Raw genomic sequence first — 15,635 nt, 5'->3', positions numbered from 1 at the left:
GCCTAGCGGTATACATCACACTATCACCACTACACTGTTATGTTCTTTCTGTCTGGTAGGGTTGACATGCCCAGTATATAGCACATCGTACTATCACCACTACATTGTTATGTTCTTTCTGTCTCAGTGGTAGGGTTGACATGCCCAGTATAGCACATCGCACTATCACCACTACACTTATTATTTTTCTGTCTGGTACGGTTGACATGCCCAGTATAGCACATTATACTATCACCATCACACTGTTATGTTCTTTCTGTCTGGCACGGTTGACATGCCCAGTATATAGCACATCACAATATCACCACTACACTGTTATCATGTTCTTTCTCTGTCTGGTACGGTTGACATGCCCAGTATATAGCACATCACAATTTCACCACTACACTGTTATGTTCTTTCTGTCTGGTAGGGTTGACATGCCCAGTATATAGCACATCACACTATTACCACTACACTGTTATGTTATTTCTGTCTGGCACGGTTGACATGCCCAGTATAGCACATTACACTATCACCACTACACTGTTATGTTCTTTCTGTCTGGTAGGGTTTACATGCCCAGTATATAGCACATCGCACTATCACCACTACACTGTTATGTTCTTTCTGTCTGGTAGGGTTGACATGCCCAGTATATAGCACATCACACTATCACCACTACACTGTTATGTTCTTTCTGTCTGGTAGTGTTGACATGCCCAGTATATAGCACATCACAATATCACCACTACACTGTTATGTTCTTTCTCTTTTTGGTACGGTTGACATGCCCAATATATAGCACATCACACTATCACCCCTACATTGTTATGTTCTTTCTGTCTGGTAGGGTTGACATGCCCAGTATGTAGCACATCACACTATCATCACTACACTCTGTTATGTTCTTTCTGTCTGGTACGGTTGACATGCCCAGTATATAGCACATCTTATTATCACGAGCAAAGAGTACACCATTACGTCCTCTGTGTCTGGTACGGTTGACATGCCCAGTAAATATCACATAACACTATCACCAGACCACTGTAATGTCTTCTGTGTCTGGTACATTTCACTTGACAAGTACATAGCACATCACACTATCACCATTTCACTGAAATGTATTCTGTGTCTTGTAAGGTTGACACGCCCAGTACATAGCACATCACACTTTCACAGTACACCGTCATGTGTCTCGCTGTGTCTCCAGCTACCCGGACCTCAGGCAGTGTCTGATTGACCTACAGCGCAGACTTCACTCACCTCCCACGTGTGACTCCCAACATACGGGTCAGTTTGATCTTGTGATGACCCAAGGGGCGAACGACGGAATCAACATGGTCGGTCTGTCTGTGTGTCTGTTTGTCTGTCTGTATGTCATCCTACCTGTCTGTTATCTAACTGTCCATATGTCTATATTAATACTACATGGCTTGCCGTGTCGTACCAAATTTACATGAATTGCTTTTTTAGATATTGAACTGCGAGCAAAAACGAGCTTTTTAATATTTGAAAAAGCAACGAATGTAAATATTGTACGACAAAGCAAGCCATATAGTATTCTGTTTATCCTACATACTGTACTTGCGTGCCTTCAGCTCCAAATATCCTTGAGTCGAGGCGTCGAAATTGAAGACGCTTCTTATGGAACATCGATCTCTTTTAAAGCCTCGTGTAATCTTTGACGTCAAAGCAAAGAAACGACACTCTATAAAGCAGTGCAGCGTGAAGTGTCTGACTGTGTCTAGAAAGGTTGACATGCCCAGTATTTACCACATCACACTTTTACCAGTACAGTATGAAGTGTCTGACTGTGTCAAGTAAAGTTGACATGCCCAGTATTTACCACATCACACTTTTCCCAGTACAGTATGAAGTGTCTGACTGTCAAGTAAAGTTGACATGCCCAGTATTTACCACATCACACTTTTCCCAGTACAGTATGAAGTGTCTGACTGTGTCAAGTAAAGTTGACATGCCCAGTATTCATCACACTTTTACCAAAACAGTATGACGTGTCTGACTGTGTCAAGTAAAGTTGACATGCCCAGTATTTACCACATCACACTTTTCCCAGTACAGTATGAAGTGTCTGTGTCAAGTAAAGTTGACATGCCCAGTATTTACCACATCACACTTTTCCCAGTACAGTATGAAGTGTCTGTGTCAAGTAAAGTTGACATGCCCAGTATTTACCACATCACACTTTTCCCAGTACAGTATGAAGTGTCTGACTGTGTCAAGTAAAGTTGACATGCTAAGTATTTATCGCCTCGTATTATATTATTACCAGTTCACCGTGATGTCTTATGTGGCTGGCTGGCTGTTGGTTTGTTTGTCTGTCTGTCTGTCTGTCTGTCTGTCTGTCTGTCTGTCCCATGACAAGAGTGTAATTATAATCAGCAAGGCTTGTCTGTTCCACACACAGGCCTTTAACATCTTGCTGAACGAAGGAGACTGGGCATTGACTGAAGAGGCCACCTATCCCACTGCTCTCTCCATGGTTAAACGGCATCTCTCTGTCCCTCTCTCTCTCTCTCTCTCTCTCTCTCTCTCTCTGTTATATATAATTTTCAAGCATTGCTAAAGAATCCTAATGCATCTTAAAATGTCTTATTGGTTGCTTGACATGTTAATTATGGTAAATATGTCATTTGTACTATTGTTAAACTTATCTTTTATTTCTTCTTGTTTGTTACCCCTCAATGGGCGAGGGCCGGATGAAAAGAAGCATGTATACATTGCTTATTCTGTCACCCTCGTAAAATAAATTTCAATTCAATTCAATTCAATTCAATTCAATTCTCTCTCTCTCTCTCTCTCTCTCTCTCTCTCTCTTTCTCTCTCTCTCTCTTTGTCTCTCTCTCTCTCTCTCTCTCTTTGTCTCTCTCGCTCTCTTTCTCTCTCTCTCTCTCTCTTTGTCTCTCTCTCTCTCTCTCTCTCTATGTCTACATCTCTCTGCCTAGCTCCCTCTGTCTCTCTCTCTCTGTCTCTCTCTCTGTCTCTCTCTCTGTCTCTCTCTCTACCTGTCTCTCTCTCTACCTGTCTCTCTCTCTACCTGTCTCTCACTCTACCTGTCTCTCTCTCTACCTGTCTCTCACTCTACCTGTCTCTCTCTCTACCTGTCTCTCACTCTACCTGTCTCTCTCTCTACCTGTCTCTCACTCTACCTGTCTCTCACTCTACCTGTCTCTCACTCTACCTGTCTCTCTCTCTACCTGTCTCTCACTGTACCTGCCTCTCACTCTACCTGTCTCTCACTCTACCTGTCTCTCACTCTGTGTGTATGTGCGTGTGTGTGTGTGTGTGTGTGCGTGTGTGTGTGTGTGAGTGTGTGTGTGTGTGTGTGTGTGTGTGTGCACGAGAATCTTTGCAAGTTTCACACGTTTTTTGCACAAGTTGTTGTTTTTTTCTAGTTTTTTTCTTCTTTTGCGTGTGCATTCTTGTGTTTGTCTCACTGGACCTGGGTCTGGATGGTTGTCCGTCCGTCTGATATTGGTCTATCGCATCTTCTGTTCCTTCTTTCCTGTTTATCTCTTACCCTTTGCTATCTTTTTCATTAACATGCGAAGGCATATGGATTGGGAGTAGGAGGAACAGCCAGATACGGTACTTGCGTGACATGAATTTTTGCTGGGACCCAGGGACATTTAGATATTTGGGGGTAGTTTTCTCTGTGGATACAGGAAATATTGTCCATCTAAATTATACAGGAAAGATTGCAGAGATAAGAAAAGTATTGAACATGTGGAGTAAGCGACAGCTTACCCCTTTTGGTAAAATTACTGTTTTAAAAACACTAGCAATGTCTAAGTTAACGTACTTATTTATGAATATCCCAGATCCATGCGATATATTTTTGAAAGAACTTGATGGTATGTTTTTTCAGTTTTTATGGAATGGTAAGCAAGGTAAAGTTAACAAGAAATGTGCTTGTCAGTCTTACCAAAAGGGTGGGTTAAAAATGTTAAATGTTTGTACTTTCTTGTCAGCTATGAAAAGAGAGTCTTCTATGCCGAATCTCCTTTAACCAGGTTTACGCTCTGTCTTTATCCTGAGCTCGATAAACAGCAGCAACTAGGGGGTGAGTTTGCCAACACTTTAATGCAATCAATCCACAATCCTTTTTGGCATGATGTATTGAAACATTTCAAGAAATTAAGCATAAAATGTATACCAACTGAAGTAAGTGAGTTTAATGCAGAATGTATCTTTTATAATGGAAATATTGTAATTGGAAAACACACTGTATACTTTAAAGATTTGACAGAAAGGGGTATTTTCCAAGTCGGTCATTTACTGAATGAAAATGGCAGTCTATTGAATTTTGTAGATTTTCAGATAAAATTTCCTACGTTGAAGGTTAATTTTTTGAAATTTGCAGGAATGGTCAAATCTATTAAGACATATCAGAAAAAGATAAATGTAATACAGGAGGCAAACTATGAATTGTTAAAGCAAAAACCATGGAAAATAATATTTGAAGGAAACCATAGTGTCCAATCGTGTTTGGCCGCGGCAGATTCAGCCCCAGCTGGTGTGGTAAAATGGAATGGTATTTTTGATAACCTCAGCTGGAACAAGATCTTTCCTTATGTCATAAGACAACAGTTGATTGTCAGCTAAAATGGTTCCAGCTGAGGTTAATTTATAGGGCTTTGCCCACAAACCGCTATTTATTTCTGAGAAAAATTGTTGAATCTTCTAATTGTTCGTTATGTAACAATGAGGAAGAAACAATTAATCATTTGATGTGGCATTGCCAGCATATTAACAGGTTTTGGCAGGAACTACAGGAACTGTTAAATAATAGTTGTTATCATGTTACTAATTTCCGGTTTTCGGAAGCGTTGGTATTGTTTGGAGTTCAGGAAAATATGTTCACTGATAAAGCCTTAGATTTCATTATTTTATTGGCCAAATTTTATATTTACAAATGTAAATGGAACTCTGAAAGACCGATGCTTCCGATATTCTTGAAATTTTTGAAAAGTAGATATTTATTGGAAAAGTACAAGGGGGGATTAGCAGAAGATAAGTTTGACCGCCTCTGGCAACCATATTCTAACCTGGTTTCATGAAAATTGTCTAGTACTAGGCTCTACTCCTCCTCCCTAATCCGTTAACAGTATCTTGATATATATTCTGTTGTAAACTTGAATCTTGTAGTAATCAATATTATTTAAGGGTCTAGTAGTTGTTGTAGTCAAACAGTCCTATACAGTCCTATACAGTGCCTCCTTAACTTTCCCCCTCTCTCTCTCTATTTCTCTCTCTTTTCTATATCATTCTTTTAGTATGCATGTTGTATGTATGTATGTATGTGGCGATGTGAACTGTGATGTAATGTATAATGTGTTGTAAAAAAAAAAAAAGAACAACAAAATATATGCATACAATTAAAATGAATTTTTTTCACCAAAAAAAAAAAAAAAAAAAAAATGCGAAGGCATTTACACTTTTTAAATTATTCTCCTATCCTTTGCAATCAACAACAACATCAACAACAAATCACATCGTTCTCCTGTTCCGCAGACGGCCTCCATCGGTGCCAACGTGTATCCAGTAGCAGCGGATGAGGATGGCATGCTGCCAAAAGAACTGGACAGAGTTCTCTCCTCCTGGGATCAATTACATCCGGGGTGCCGGACACCCAAAATCATCTACACCATCACTTCCGCCGGAAACCCTACAGGGGTCACATGGTCACTTGGGAGAAAAAGGGCGGTGTATGAATTGGCAAGGTCACACGACCTAATTATACTGGAGGATGACGCCTACTATTTCTTGCAGTTTAACAGAGTGGGTAAACCAACAGTTCAACAGAGTGCATAAATCAACAATTGAACCGGCTGGGTAGACCACCAGTTCAACAGAGTGGGTAAACAAGCAATTCAACAGAGTGGGTTAACAAAAGTTCAACAGAGTGGGTTAACAACAGTTCAACAGAGTGTGTAAACCAACAGTTCAACAGAGTGGGTAAACCAACAGTTCAACAGAGTGGGTAAACACAGTTCAACAGAGTGGGTAAACAACAGTTCAACAGAGTGGGTAAACCAACAGTTAAACAGAGTGGGTAAACCAACAGCTCAACAGAGTGGGTAAACCTCTAGCTCAACAGAGTGGGTAAACCAATAGTTTAACAGAGTGGGTCAACAACAGTTCAACAGAATAGGTAAACCAACAGTTAAACAGAGTGGGTAAACCAACAGCTCAAAAGAGTGGGTAAACCAACAGCTCAACAGAGTGGGTAAACCAACAGCTCAACAGAGTGGGTAAACCAATAGTTCAACAGAGTGGGTAAACCAATAGTTCAACAGAGTGGGTAAACAACAGTTCAACAGAATAGGTAAACCAACAGCTCAACAGAGTGGGTAAACCAACAGCTCAACAGAGTGGGTAAACCAATAGTTCAACAGAGTGGGTAAACCAATAGTTCAACAGAGTGGGTAAACAACAGTTCAACGGAATAAGTAAACCAACAGTTAAACACAGTGGGTAAACCAACAGCTCAACAGAGTGGGTAAACCAACAGCTTAACAGAGTGGGTAAACCTCTAGCTCAACAGAGTGGGTAAACCAACAGCTCAACAGAGTAGGAAAACCTCTAGCTCAACAGAGTGGGTAAACCAACAGCTCAACAGAGTGGGTAAATCAACAGTTCAACAGAGTGGGAAAAAACACCTCAACAGAGTGGGTAAACCAACAGCTCAACAGAGTGGGTAAACCAACAGTTAAACAGAGTGGGCTAACAACAGTTCAACAGAGTGGGTAAACCAACAGTTTAACAGAGTGGGTTAGCAATAGTTCAACAGAGTGTAAAAACAACAGTTCAACAGAGTGGGTTAGCAATAGTTCAACACAGTGGGTAAACCAAGAGTTCAACAGAGTGGGTAAACAACAGTTCAACAGAGTGGGTAAACAAATAGTTCAACATAGTGGGTTAACTAACAGTTAAACAGAGTGGGTTAACAACAGTTCAACGGAGTGGGTAAACCAACAGCTCAACAGAGTGGGTAAACCAACAGTTCAACAGAGTGGGTAAACCAACAGTTCAACAGAGTGTGAAAACAAACACCTCAACAGAGTGGGTAAACCAACAGTTCAACAGAGTGGGTAAACCAACAGTTCAACAGAGTGGGTAAACCAACAGCTCAACAGAGTGGGTAAACCAACAGTTCAACAGAGTGGGTAAACCAACAGTTCAACAGAGTGGGTAAACCAACAGTTCAACAGAGCGGGTAAGCCAAAGGTTCAACAGAATGGATAAAACAGCAGTTCAACAGAGTGGGTAAACAACAGTTCAACAGAGTGGGTAAACGAACAGTTCAACAGAGTGTGAAAGCAAACACCTCAACAGAGTGGGCAAACCAACAGTTCAACAGAGTGGTTAAACCAACAGCTCAACAGAGTGGGTTAACAACAGATCAAGAGAGTGGGTAAACCAAAGGTTCAACAGAATGGATAAAACAGCAGTTCAACAGAGTGGGTAAACAACAGTTCAACAGAGTGGGTAAACAATAGTTCAACAGAGTGGGTTAACAACAGATCAAGAGAGTGGGTAAACCAAAGGTTCAACAGAATGGATAAAACAGCAGTTCAACAGAGTGGGTAAACAACAGTTCAACAGAGTGGGTAAACAATAGTTCAACAGAGTGGGTAAACAAACAGTTCAACAGAGTGGGTTAACCAACAGTTAAACAGAGTGGGTAAACAACAGTTCAACAGAGTGGGTAAACAATATTTCAACAGAGTGGGTAAACAAACAGTTCAACAGAGTGGGTTAAGCAACAGTTAAACAGAGTGGGTAAATCAAAAGTTCAACCGAGTGGGTAAACCAACAGTTTAACAGAGTGGGTAAACCAACAGTTCAACAGAGTGGGTAACCAACAGTCAACAGAGTTTGTAAACAACAGTTCAACAGAGTGGGTAAACCAACAATTCAACAGAGTGGATTTTAACAGAGTGGGTAAACCAACATTTTAATAGAATTTTTAGTAAACTACGAGTAGCGTTACACGGCAAAGTTGTCAATAAAACGATGGCGATAAATGAATAGTGGAGTTTAAGGCACACTTCTTTCCGTAAAATAATGTATCTGGCCATCTCAATTCTACCTATAGCCTCTCAACATAAATACATACCAAAAATCAACACTCTGATTACTTGCTATATGGGACGTTTTCAAAAATTGTCGCCAAATCGGTCCAACTTTTTTCGAAAAATGAAGTTTCTAAAATCGTTACTTTAATTTTAGGTCCGGAATCTGCATTCATTTATTAGTTGAAAACTGAAGTAAGCCACCTTAATGACGAGTATTTCGAAAAATATCTTCAATATGCGAGAGCTACTGTTGACGCATTTCACAAAAATGTCGTATGCGTGGAAGTTACATTATGTCTGCAATTAGCGTATATTCTGCGTATTACTTGACACTGTCTTCATTTCTGTGGCTGCATGCTGCCCCAGAATGTTGTTGAATGTAAAATGTCAAATAAGCATGGGGATATTGCGCGCCCTTGAAATTGTCTCTCAAGGAACATGGGACGTATTCTTACGATAAAAAAAAATCGCCTTCTCCGGGATGAACGGAGAAGAAACATTCTGAAAAGACAATTGAAAGCCCACAAATAATTTATAGAGACAGGCAAATAATTGTCTACTGCTGTTAAAAACGCTTTTATATTTGAAGCAATAACAACGTCACGAAGCTATTCTGAGTTCTGTGGTGAGCGGGAACGCTTCATTCACTGATCATGTCATAACAATAGTCAGATTCAGAAAACAAACCCAATAAGACTAAGCTGGGCGGGGATGTAGCTCAGTCGGTAGCGCGCTGGATTTGTATCCAGGTGGCCGCTGTCAGCGTGAGTTCGTCCCCACGTTCTTTCTTTCTTTATTTGGTGTTTAACGTCGTTTTCAACCACGAAGGTTATATCGCGACGGGGAAAGGGGGGAGATGGGATAGAGCCACTTGTCAATTGTTTCTTGTTCACAAAAGCACTAATCAAAAATTTGCTCCAGGGGCTTGCAACGTAGTACAACGTTAAAAAACAAAGGAATACTGTACTCACCAATACAAGAACGAGACAAGACAGTAGTACAATATATGACCTTACTGGGAGAATGCAAGTTTCCAGTACAAAGGACTTAACATTTCTTACATACTGCTTGACTAAAATCTTTACAAAAATTGACTATATTCTATACCAGAAACACTTAACAAGGGTAAAAGGAGAAACAGAATCCGTTAGTCGCCTCTTACGACATGCTGGGGAGCATCGGGTAAATTCTTCCCCCGAGGGGGTCGGCGAGAGATTTATTTCTCAGAGTCAACTTTGTGTGCAGACTCTCCTCGGTGTCCGAACACCCCAGTGTGTACACGCAAGCACAAGACCAAGTACGCACGAAAAAGATCCTGTAATCCATGTCAGAGTTCGGTGGGTTATAGAAACACGAAAATACCCAGCATGCTTCCTCCGAAAGCGGCGTATGGCTGCCTAAATGGCGGGGTAAAAACGGTCATACACGTAAAAGCCGTGGGAGTTTCAGCCCATGAACGAACAAACAAACAAACAGACTAAGCTAGTCGATGAACTATTTTATTCAGCTGCTAGTTGCGATTGATGTTTTCGCAGCAATGTTAGGTGCTGACCAGAGAAATCAGCTTAAAATATCGACGAAAACAAGCACTTGCGACAGAGCAAAGTCTGTTCTCTTTCGTAACAGAGGATAAGCTTTTATTTAACCGTCGCGCAGACAATAAAACAGATCTAAAACTGATCAGATTTGTATTTAAAGTACCCACTGTGTAACCCAAGTACGTGTTCTAGCTGTGCACACAGTGGAAACTAGCCCCAGAATCGTAACAGTAAGGACCGTGACAGTAAGGACATTTTGGGTGTTTTGGGTTTCGCAATTTTAAAAGCGTCGTTTGCTGCCCTGTTGTTTGGGGCTGCTGTCTTGTTTCGGTGATCCTAGACGCGACGAATGTGCAGAGCCAAAGTCCGGGGACAGTTTTGGCGACATTTTTTGAAATCGAACCATATGGTAAACTGGATTTTTTTCTGATGAATTGATTTCATAAAAGAAAACACTAGCAGTTTCTACAAAATTAAAGTGTGCAGAGAGCAATGAAAAGTGTTCACGTTAATGTTCATTACAGCCCCTGACAGTGAAAAGTGCTCATGTTAATGTACATTACAGTCCCTGACAGTAAAACGTGTTCACGTTAATGTTCATTACAGCCCCTGACAGTGAAAAGTGCTCATGTTAATGTTCATTACAGCCCCTGACAGTGAAAAGTGTTCACGTTAATGTTCATTACAGCCCCTGGCAGTGAAAAGTGCTCATGTTAATGTACATTACAGCCCCTGACAGTGAAAAGTGTTCACGTTAATGTTTATTACAGCCCCTGACAGTGAAAAGTGTTCACGTTAATGTTCATTACAGCCCCTGACAGTGAAAAGTGTTCACGTTAATGTTCATTACAGCCCCTGGCAGTGAAAAGTGCTCATGTTAATGTACAATACAAGATACAAGATACAAGAAATTTTATTGTCCTCATCAATACAAGGAAATTTGGCATGTGTGTGGCAAGACATAATACACTGATACATAGACATTTACAAAGCAACAACTGAAGTTCAATATCAACACACCCTTACGCACACATACCCACTACTTCAGACACACAGGCTACATGTGCCCCTCGGACGTACGCAACCCACAATTCACCCAGCCATACAACTCCACATGCACTTACTCATTCATGCAGCACTCTAGCGCCCGGCCATGCACAACTCACACACTGGAACCCTCGTACGGCTACATATGACACCCGCACAAACATTACAGCCTCAAACATCGTACTAGATCTACAACTAACAAGCATACATCCACTATCAAACACCGAATACATCATCACACATTACATCATAACATATTGCATTATAACACACGCACAAACATTACAACATCAAACATCGTACTATAATCTACAACTAACAAACAATCATACACTATCAAACACCAAATATATCATCGTACATTAAATTACATCATACCCCCCCACCCCACCATACATTCACAATCGACACAGAATACATCATCATACATATACATTACATCATAACCCCCATACATACGCAATCAATACATAGTACATCATCATACATTACATTACATCATACAAAGTAAACAGACGTCAACATTTCACTCTTACCCCCCCCCCCCCCCCCCCGCCAATCACACGTCCTCTACTCTACCATCGCTCACACCTACTACACATCACCCATAGTCCTCCAAGTCACAGTTCACAGCACTCATTGTCCTTCCGCAGTCACAGTTCACATCACCCATAGTCCTCACAGTCAAATTTTACAGCCCAAATTTTACGTTAATGTTCATTACAGCCACTGACAGTGAACAGTGCTCATGGTAATGTTTATTACAGCCCCTGGCAGTGAAAAGTGCTCATGTTAATGTTCATTACAGCCCCTGACAGTGAAAAGTGCTCATGTTAATGTTCATTACAGCCCCTGACATTGAAAAGTGCTCATGTTAATGTTCATTACAGCCCCTGACATTGAAAAGTGCTCATGATAATGTTTATTACAGCCCCTGACATTGAAAAGTGCTCATGTTAATGTTCATATTAACAGCCCCTGACATTGAAAAGTGCTCATGTTAATGTTCATAACAGCCCCTGCCTGTGAGAAGTGCTCATGTTAATGTACATTACAGCCCGTGACATTGAAAAGTGCTCATGTTAATGTTCATAACAGCCCCTGATCGCCAGTTTCTTGTCCATGGATGTGGATGGTCGTGTCTTGCGAGCTGACACGTTCTCCAAAATTCTTGGACCCGGGTTAGTATTCATTACTCTGTGTGTGTGTGTGTGTGTGTGTGTGTGTGTGTGTGTGTGTGTGTGTGTGTGCGAGGCTGACGCTAAGTACCGGCATGTCCGTATGAGAGGGCCTTAGGTACCGTGCATAGACCTTGGCTGCACTAGGTACCGCGCTAAGTACCTGCGATGTTAAAACCCATGTACATAATACTTTTGTGTGTTGTTTATGCTGTTTATATGTAGGCATGTTAGTTTGAACTACGATCCTTTATTTTCGTAAATAAGGCTCATCATTTTGTCAAGTAGTAGCGGTTTGAATTTCAAAGGTACTTAACGTATGAAATATACGTACAGAACCAACTTTTTACACACAACCTAAAAATTCTCACTGCAGATTTAAAAATAACAGCAATCGTTATCTTGTATTTCAAGCATCATTGACAGCAAATAACTGAGTAGAAACCTAGCCCTAATTGGGAGTAGTCGGGTGTTTTGACCAACGGTACTTAGTGCTTTCTGTACGGACATAGCGGTACTTAGTGCTTTCCGTACGGACATAGCGGTACTTAACGTCGCCTGCGGTTCCAAGGTTTTATTACACAGACATAGAGATGTTGGTGGCCATATTATTTCGACCTGTATATATCGGGACAGCACAATCAATTCAGACATCCATAGACAGACAGTTTGAACTATTTTTGTAAATAAGGCTCATCATTTTGTCAAGTAGTAGCGGTTTGAGATTCAAAGGTACTTAACGTATGGAATATACGTACAGAACCAACTTTTTACACACAACCTAAAAGTTCTCACTGCAGATTTGAAAATAACAGCAATCGTTCTCTTGTGTCTCAAGCATCATTGACAGTAAATAACTGAGTAGAAACAATCTTTTACAAAGAATGACCAATAGTGAAGTGAATAGTAAACATTATACAGGCCTAAAAACAAACTTTATTAGACATCTCTCTCTCTCTCTCTCTCTCTCTCTCTCTCTCTCTCTCTCTCTCTCTCTCTCTCTCTCTCTCTCTCTCTCTCGGTTGTATGTATATATTAGGCAGCATTGATGTGCTAGATTATTGATAGAGGAAAGCTTGGAACAAACCACTGTGTATTTTGCATACGTTTAAATATCATGTTTTCTATTTTTTTCCTGTGATTTATGTGTACCCCGGGCCCCATTGAAAGGGGCTGTAGGCCCATATTCAATTAAACTGTGTCAGTCTCTCTCTCTCTCTCTCTCTCTCTCTCTCTCTCTCTCTCTCTCTCTCTCTCTCTCTATCTCTCTCTCTCTCTCTCTTTTCCATAATATATTTATAGTATTCTCTCACTCCTTTATTTATTTATATGGGAGATTTATATAGCGCTTGACGTTCTCTAAGCGCTTTACATATTCTCTCTTTCTCTCCCTCTCTCTCTCTCTCTCTCTCTCTCTCTCTCTCTCTCTCTCTCTCTCTCTCTATCTCTCCCTCTCTCTCTCTCTCTTTCTTTTATATCTCTCTCGCTCTCTCTCTCTCTATTACATAATATATATTTATAGTATTCTCTCCTCACTTTTTCCGTCTCAAGCTCACGTTCCCTCTTCCCCCCCCCCCTACCTCTACCTCCCTTACCTCATAATAAGCGTGCGCGCGCAACGACAGTAAGAGAGAGAGGCACAGAGAGATAATATCGTATTCTAAATTTATTGATAGAGGAGAGAAATGTATTATAAGATAAGAGAGAGAGGTAGGAGGGGGGGGAGAAAGAGGGACCGTGAGAGATACAGAGAGCGTGAGGGGAGAAGGAATACTATTAGTATCACTATCAATAAATTATGAGAGAGAGAGAGAGAGAGAGAGAGAGAGAGAGAGAGAGAGAGAGAGAGAGAGAGAGAGAGAGAGAGAACAAGAACAAGAACAAGAACAAATCTTTAATTGTCTCAGGCCACAGCCCCTTACAATAGTGGTTAAAATAACAGCAATAGTATCTGCACAGTTATAAATTATAGTCAGGCATAAAATTCAACAAATACATTAAGACCCTGATGACATGTCACCGAACCTGATTTCTAAGGGTTCGTCTCTTCTGTAACATGAAGAACACAAATCTGCTGAAGCTGTTCATCAAATTATCCTCATTACTGCCACAGAAATACACAAGTTGTTGTTGCAGCGTCTTAGAGTTCGAGATTGTCAAATACTTTGCTCGAAGGTCTTGATAAAAGGGACATAAAAATACAACATGGTGTTCATCTTCTTTATCAGCTGTACAGAGAGGACAGTTTCTTGTCGTTTGGTTTGGTGCGTACCGAAACTTGTGAGCGTTGATTTCGGATACTCCTGCGCGGAAACGAGTAAGAGCAACTCTGTACTTAATATCTTCGATTAATTCAATGTATTTCTCTTTTTCCAAACATGTTTTGTAACAATTATAAATGTCGAAACGTTCACTGCATTCTAAACAGGAGAGAGAGAGAGAGAGAGAGAGAGAGAGAGAGAGAGAGAGAGAGAGAGAGAGAGAGAGAGAGAGAGAGAGAGAGAGAGAGAGAGAGAGAGAGAGAGAGAGAGAGAGAGAGAGAGAGAGAGAGAGAGAGAGAGAGAGAGAAAAAATTTCGTATTCTAAATTTATTGATAGAGGAAAGAGGGAAACAGAGAGAGGAGGGAAAGGGAGAGAAATCGAGATAGGGGGAAAGAGAGATATATATTTGTACTCTAAATTTATTATAAGATAAGAGAGAGGGAGGGGGGGGGGGAGAAAGAGGGACCGTGAGAGTTACAGAGAGTGTGAGGGGAGAACAGCGGTAACCTTCCACTACCTAGGGTTTCTTCCCAGCATGACTGTGAGGTCTTGACACGCACCATGCCAAAGACCAACAGAAGACAATTTTAATGATGAACTCGAACTGCCTGAATCTGTGTTGCCTTTCTCATTGCAACTCGGCTGCATGATCACATGCCTGTATTTGTCATGTAAATTCTTACAACCCCGGATACAAAAACAAAACCAGAAAATGACGCCACAGTTTAAACAACAAAAGCATGGCTTTAATTTAAAATAGCAGCATTAACACCTAAATGTTTGTTATAATGCAGTAAAGCTATTACATATCTGATTATTCTTATTCACCTATTTCGTCTCCTCTACCCATGTGCGTGTGTTGTATGTGCCTCTTGTTTTATGGACTGGGCAAAGGCTATCAGTGTGACTGACTTTTAGGGTTTAACGTCCTCTTAGACCAACTGGTCTATATTGGGACAGGTATTGGTAATACGTTGAAGTTATGGTGTGATACTTTGATTCGAACAAGCCCGCTGTGGCTGTCTTCTTCGACACACCAGCATTGGGTTTGTCTCGTCAAAGTATCGAAATACGATCATTATAATCGGAGACGAGAGATGATGCATGCGTGTCTTCGTGTTTTCCAAGCCCTGAGTCTTTCGCTGTGAACGTGGGATTTTTTCGTGCGCATGTGTTCACACGGGGGTGTTCGGACACCGAAGAGAGTCTGCACAAAGTTGACTCCGAGAAATAAATCTCTCGCCGAACGTGGGGATCGAACCCATGCTGATAGCGACCAACTGGCTACAAAGCCAGCGCGCTACCAACTGAGCTACCTCCCCGCCGCGCTATCAGTGTCAAGTTACCTGAAGGCAGAGGGGAAGTGTTTAACTAACCGTATCGAGTCAAGCACGCTATGTCGTGCATTCCGAACGCGTGTACTGGAGTGACTGACAGGGGCTAGTCTGGACTTGACTGCGCCTGAACTGATGCGTTGTTTCATCGAACACTGTATAGTGTCTATTGACAGTTAAAAAGAGAAGTAC

General features: G+C 41.1%; 1 protein-coding gene across 2 annotated transcripts in view; it reads left to right on the top strand.

Annotated features, from left to right (window-relative positions):
- LOC138966254 (kynurenine/alpha-aminoadipate aminotransferase, mitochondrial-like) overlaps window positions 1-15,635 on the top strand; it is a 119,953-nt gene that overhangs the window by 57,194 nt on the left and 47,124 nt on the right. For both annotated transcript variants that reach the window (XM_070338394.1, XM_070338395.1), the window contains 4 exons: window positions 1,193-1,322; window positions 2,411-2,485; window positions 5,518-5,784; window positions 11,768-11,850. In XM_070338394.1, coding sequence (XP_070194495.1) covers window positions 1,193-1,322; window positions 2,411-2,485; window positions 5,518-5,784; window positions 11,768-11,850 — 555 coding nt within the window. The remainder of the gene's footprint in view (window positions 1-1,192; window positions 1,323-2,410; window positions 2,486-5,517; window positions 5,785-11,767; window positions 11,851-15,635) is intronic.

The sequence above is a fragment of the Littorina saxatilis genome, linkage group LG5, assembly GCF_037325665.1.
Source record: "Littorina saxatilis isolate snail1 linkage group LG5, US_GU_Lsax_2.0, whole genome shotgun sequence".
Taxonomy (NCBI): Eukaryota; Metazoa; Mollusca; class Gastropoda; order Littorinimorpha; family Littorinidae; genus Littorina; species Littorina saxatilis.
Note: the sequence above shows the minus strand (reverse complement) of the source record. Positions and strands in the feature narration are given on the sequence as shown.